The sequence below is a fragment of the Hipposideros armiger genome, unplaced genomic scaffold, assembly GCF_001890085.2.
Source record: "Hipposideros armiger isolate ML-2016 unplaced genomic scaffold, ASM189008v1 scaffold_82, whole genome shotgun sequence".
Lineage (NCBI taxonomy): Eukaryota > Metazoa > Chordata > Mammalia > Chiroptera > Hipposideridae > Hipposideros > Hipposideros armiger.
The window spans coordinates 2,017,067-2,023,332 of NW_017731432.1; the positions used below are offsets into that span (position 1 = coordinate 2,017,067).

Here is a 6,266-nt window from a genome sequence, read left to right on the forward strand (position 1 = left end):
AAAAAAAAAAATTTAAAGAGCAAAAGTTTAAGAACAGGATACTTGAATGACCTCAAAGTATCTCCCCAAAACATTTTATAATTTAGAAAGTGAGAAACTAATTTTATAGTGGATAAACCTGGCACACAGCACCTTAACCAAAGAACCAAGGTTAACATCACCAGTAATGATATACTGACATCAAGTACACCAAACGGATATGATACACAGACAAGAGCACATCACCTTTGCATTATTCTTCCCAAAAATGCATTACCTTACTCTAACCAGGAGAAAACATCAGACACACTTCCAAACTGAGGATCATTCTACAAAATACCTGACAAGGACTCTTCAAAAGTGCCAAGGTCATAAAAGAAAAGATTGAGGAACTTTTATAGATTAGAGGAGACTAAGGAGACATAACAACTAAATGTGATGTGGGATCCTGGATTGGATCCTGAAACATAAAAGGACATTAGTAGAAAAACTGAATGAAATCAAAATAAAGTCTGTAATTTACTTAGCAGTTAATAGTACTGTTTAGTCAAAAGTATTGTATCAACATTAGTTTCTTGGTTTTCATAATTGTACTATGGTTATATGTTAACACAGAGGACGTGGATGAAGGACATATAGAAACCCTTTGTAATATTTATATAACTCTTCTATAAACCTAAAATTCTTTTAATATAATAACTTTTAAAATCTTGGGTAATGAAAATAGTACCAGTTGCAATACTACTTTTTTTTTACCTTAGACTCACTGTCAACTTACCTGAACTGTTTTCCAGCGAATACATTATCTCTGCTCTTACTTTATACTATGTCAGTCCTGTAACATATAAAGCTCTAACAAGCTAATATTCTACCAAAAAATAGTTATTCACCTAATTAAAAACACTTAATTTCCTTTGACACCCTGAAAATGACTAGCAATCCAAATTTCATCTTTAATCATATAAGCCCCTACAGAGCTCTATCTTTAATAGAATAGAAGCCAACAGCTATTACTTATAGCATAAAAATAATAATTTAAATAAAATCCTTACCTTCCAACCACTGCCAGCCTCTCTATAATATGGGAAGTTATCACAAATCCACTGGTAAATCTCACTTAGTGTCATTTTCTTTTTGGGTGAGCTATTAATTGCAAATGTAATGAGGCTGGCATAACTGTATGGAGGTTTCCCATCTTTGTGCTGTTGGACTTCTTCCTGGTCCAGGGTTGTATTTGGGTCAAGGAGCGCATTCTTCTTGGCAATTCCTGCACCATGTGCATTTTGTGTAGCATCCGATTTCTGGATGGCTGCTCTCATGGTGAGCTGTGGTAACCAGTCCATAGATGTCAGGCTGCTCTCCAGTTCAGATGTCATCCTGAAGGTAAACAGACTCCTTAGTCAGTATCAAGCAAAGACCCCTGCTTCTCAAAACATCCAATATTCACAAATCTACGAGTTCCAAAGTAAGGAAAAGCCTGAGTTAAATCTGGAGAAAAAAGATTTGGAGCATGTTAATGACCAAACAAAATATTTAAGAGATCAACATTTCCAATCTGTTTTCTTAATTTTTTCCTCTCCAAAACAACAAGTTTGGTTTTAAAGTGTTTAAGATACAGAATGATACATACACACAAAGTGGTTCTTATGGCAACCTACTCACCAACACCTCAGGGTCTTTAGAAACTTAAGGCTGTACATCTGGCATTTCTTTCACCCAATTTTAAGGGAGTCATACAAACAAAATAATACCAAAAGTAAACTGAAGGCGAATAGTCAGAGAAGTAGCTGAGAAACAGGCACAGGAATTGCATGGAGGGAAAAAGGTTGAGTTGAGTATGTGGAAGGTAGGAAGAGCAAAGCAGGGTAGACAATTTCAAGGAGACAAACTAGCTGGGGGAGTTGACAGAAAAGAGGAACACAAACTCAAGGACGCTGACGAACAAGAGAAAAGGATGGCAGGCAGTACCAGGCAGTTTCTTAAAAAAAAAAACAAGTCAACGAACAAGCTTAAGAAAATTAACTAAAGATCTAGGAGCACTGAATATAAGAGATTAAACCACATAAATGGACAGCAAGAAAAGCAGCATTAAAAGCTCACGGACAGGCTTAACACAAACAAACATCCAGTGACCTGGGTTCTGTAATAAATTTCACTCCAAGGCTGAAAAATTCAGATCATTACCACCCAAAGAAAGAAAAAAGGAAACAACTACCAGGTTAACACATATTCTGGAGAAGGGAAGAAGCTGCTCTAAGAATTAAAGATGAAAATAGAGAAACAAAGCGTGACACTTCACACTGGAATCACTAATTTTCAATAGAAGGTACAAACCTTTCTATCCTGGGATCAAAGAAGCAGGAATAGTGACCCTGACTGTAAAGTAGAGAAGAAAGAAGACTTCTAAGTGATATGAAAATAAAGGGAAAAAAGAAAACAAAATAAGAAACTTAAAGTACCTAAGTGAAAAGAAAAGAATTTGTGGCTAAGAAAACCCCATACAGGTCCCTTATCCCAAATGGCTGCAGGCAAAAAGCAACCTGAGCATGTGCTTAGGATCTGAACGTGTGGGAGGCAATATAGAATTGATAACACAGGCTCTTGATTCAGGCAGACCAGAGATCAAGTACTGATTCTACCAGTTACTAGCTGTGGGAACATGAAAATGTTAGTATCTCTAAACCCCAGCTTTCTCATCTGTAAAATGAAACAGTAACAGTACCTACAGTTAACATATTACTTTGAGAATTAAATGTGAAAACATGCACAGAAGAAACATCCAATAAGTGGTAGTTAATATTACTCTAAGAGTATCTTGGGAGGGTACTAATGCACTATAAAGTAAACCAGATTAAGCAACAACCATGAGCATTCTATCTGCACTGCCAGTAGTCCTGTTTATCTTGTTCTTCAGATTATTTTGATCCCCAGTTTTACCTTTCGCATTTTCTCAAATTGCCTCCATCTTTATTATATGCATTTCTCTGGAACCTGAACTTTAAATTCATCTATACAGAGTCTTCAGAGAGTTAGAAAAAACTTACCAACCTGCTCTACCTCGGCCAGAAATGCTTGCTCTCAACAAGAAATCAGTTAAAAGAACTGATGGGACAAGGAGACAAGATAATTTAGAGATCACAGAATGTCAAGTGAGTGGGCCAAGTACCCTAAGGTTAGAAAGCAATGCCTTCAACCTAAAGAGGAAAAAGTTAGGTTTCTTGAAGTTAAAGACTTGCCCAAATTCACACGGTAGTTAACAGTAGAACCAAAGTTAGGGCCCAGGTCTGATACTCCAACCCAGTAGTTTTACTACCACACCTCCTCTGTAAAATGAGCATAATAATAGTACCTACTTCACTGATACCAAGTACTCAGAACAGTAAATAGTAAGTATTCAATGAATGTTAGCTACTATGGCAGTGGCAATAATAGTAGTTGCTATTACTATTCACATTTCATTGTATAAACATTAGCTATTATTATACCATGCTGTCATCCTACTTGCCTCAATTAAGTCTCCACTGAGTAACTTTATTTTGTTCAAATTCCCAAAGCAAGTTTGTCACATACATTTTCAAAGTTAATATAAAAGCATGTTCCAAATTGGAATGTAACTGATATTGCAGATGCCACCATTGAGAACCATCTTTAACTTGTTTCCTTTCACCAGTGTCACTAATTGAGACTTTACGAGTCTCAGTAAAATAAACACACAATAAGTAGGTACTTAATATGTGTTATAACATTTAACAAGAATTTATAATTACATCTATGTACAGGGCTATGCTTAAGATTTTACACACACACACACACACACACACACACACACACACACACACACACACACACACACACACACTGATAAACTTCCTGTCTTCCAGGAATCTATAGTCCAATTACGATGGTCAAACACAAGAAAGCTGAAAAAGTGCAAGGCTGAGCTCTTGGTGTCATAATGTTTCAGAAGAGGGGGAGGCCAGCATGGACTGCAGCCTTAAGAGGAAGAGAAGGAAACAGAGGTGGAGAAGAAAGAAGTTCAGCTAAAACTTGAAGAAAGTTAAGATCTTAAATAGGCTGCAAAGATGGTCCCTAGTCATCAAACACATCGTGAATGCAAATTACTCCATTATTGTGCTTATGTTTTCATCAGTCTGCTACAGATTTGAAACGCACAATTAAATCTCTCTTAAATTTAAACTCTGAGAAAAATGGGGTTTCTGTTTTGTTTGCAATTTATCAAATTTTATATATTCTTGGTAGTGAGGTGAAAAATGCTTCCACTGCTGGTGCTTAGGCTGGACACTGCAGTGATTCTCCATTAAGCACTGAGAATACAAAAAATGACATTAGATTTGGCCAGATCATCAGTAACTTTAGAAAAAAACCTCAGTGGAATGGTAATGACAGAAGCCACTTGTATAAGAGAACAGATGGTAGTCAATTTTAAAACAGCATGGCAGGGTCTGGGGAATCTGGTTATGGAAATCTGGTTAAGAAATGTCAGGCCCTCTGGAGCTGCGCGGGCGGAGGTATAGTTTTGGTCCAGAACTGAGGTGGAGGGGCTCCCCGGGTTCCGCCATGGTGCTTGGTCTTTTTTTACCTCAATATTTTCATAGCAGTGCTCATCTTTCCCTCAAAGTCTCTCAGCAAGTCCGTGCATCCCTAAACAAGTCCTGAATCCCTCCAATCATCACCATCTCGTTCCTCACTCTCCCCTAGATCTCAGGAGCAGGTTTTCTTAACGACTTTCCCCAGGGCCCTTGTTCCCCATGATGTGAACCACACACAACAGCCAGGTACCACTCTTCAGACTACGGCGCCCCATAGCTCCCTACCACACTGTGAAAGAATCCCGATTTCCTGGCCTCTGCCTCTCCCAGTGCACCTCCAGCCATGGGAGGTTCCATCCCTTCTTCCAGCCCACCAAGCTCTTTCCTGCCTCGAGGCCATCACCGGTGCTAGGCTCTCCTCTCCAGAACACGCCTCCTTGTCACCCTTGAAGGTTCAGCTTAAGTGTCCTGTTCCCAGAGACCTTCCCTGGACACCACATCTGATGTATCCTCTCCAGTCACCGTTACCTCCACAGCACTTGTCACAACCTGTTCCTTTGTTTCCTGGTTATTATCTGTCACACACGAGTGTGAATTCCACCAGGCAGAGATCATGTCTGTCTTGGGTCTCCATGAACTCCACCCAGCCTGACAGCCTGTTCAACACAACCCCATTCAGTGACCCTCTCTGAGCCACCCTTTCCCTCCTGAGTGTATAAGTTCTGCTCTGTTCTTGCTGCACTGTGTGATCTTTTAGGACATCCCTGCCACTCTCTAACCTCAATTACCCTGCATATGGAATAGGGCTCATTTTTGCCCTTCTGGAAGGATGGGCTAGATCCTAGATACCTTGGAGGGAATATGATGTGTGACTTTAATGATTTTCTTATTCTTTTCTGTCTCCCCAGTGCCTAGTAACATAGTAGGTAAAGGGTCAATAAATGGTGGTTAAATGATTGTAATAGTAACTATCCAATGGAGGTGTGGGTATTTCTCCCCAAACAAGTGAGACCATACACATTTAAAAGCTAAAAGGGGAAGGTGAAAGAAAAGAGGACTCACTAGCATGAGGCAAGAATAATCACAGGATCAAAATCCTTTATGAAATGGAAAAAAGTATGACTCAGAGCACAGGTTGACAAGTAGTACTTACTACACAGGAATAGAGACAGTTCTACTGAATCAGCAGAGAAAAATGGGAAGTTGAGCAGAGATAAAAGATAACACTACTTGCAGAAGGCAAACTGGAAGAACTTATATCTGAAGTTCTTAAATCTATGATGGTATCTGAAGTTCCACAGTAAAAGAAGTTCCATGAGAAATTTTTTCCGCATAAAATGAAAAGGTAAAGAGCATCAAGATATAAGAACTCAACACTAAGTCAAGACACGGAGGTGGGGAGGAGGATCCAATCCTACTTTATAAACACTGCCACTGATATGACCCCAAATACGCCTTTTAGCTCCTTTTAGCACACTGCTTGGCCTCCCTCTGCAATTTCCCTAACTCCCAAGGAGTAGCCAACATTTACTAAGAAAGTTTTCAATAAGTGGGGAAATGGGTAGAGATATTATTGGCTCCCTAAATGGAGGTAAGAGAATACATCAATGAAAATAAAAGGAGTAAGAATAATGAGGGTAATAATGTTGTGACCTAGATATTCCTGAATCCTCCCACTCCATTTCAGGTACTTGGCATTTCATCTTAAGACTTGGCAGCATGTGAAACATTGAGCAA

At 39.0% G+C, this 6,266-nt stretch overlaps 1 protein-coding gene across 4 annotated transcripts in view; it reads right to left on the bottom strand.

Moving 5' to 3' along the window:
- FOXJ3 (forkhead box J3) overlaps positions 1-6,266 on the bottom strand; it is a 161,751-nt gene that overhangs the window by 89,986 nt on the left and 65,499 nt on the right. For 3 of the 4 annotated variants that reach the window (XM_019643848.1, XM_019643847.1, XM_019643846.1), the window contains exon 3: positions 1,032-1,356. In XM_019643848.1, coding sequence (XP_019499393.1) covers positions 1,032-1,356 — 325 coding nt within the window. Of the gene's footprint in view, positions 1-1,031; positions 1,357-2,313; positions 2,379-6,266 lie in introns of those variants that run through there. The other variant, XM_019643849.1, reaches the window with a different exon arrangement.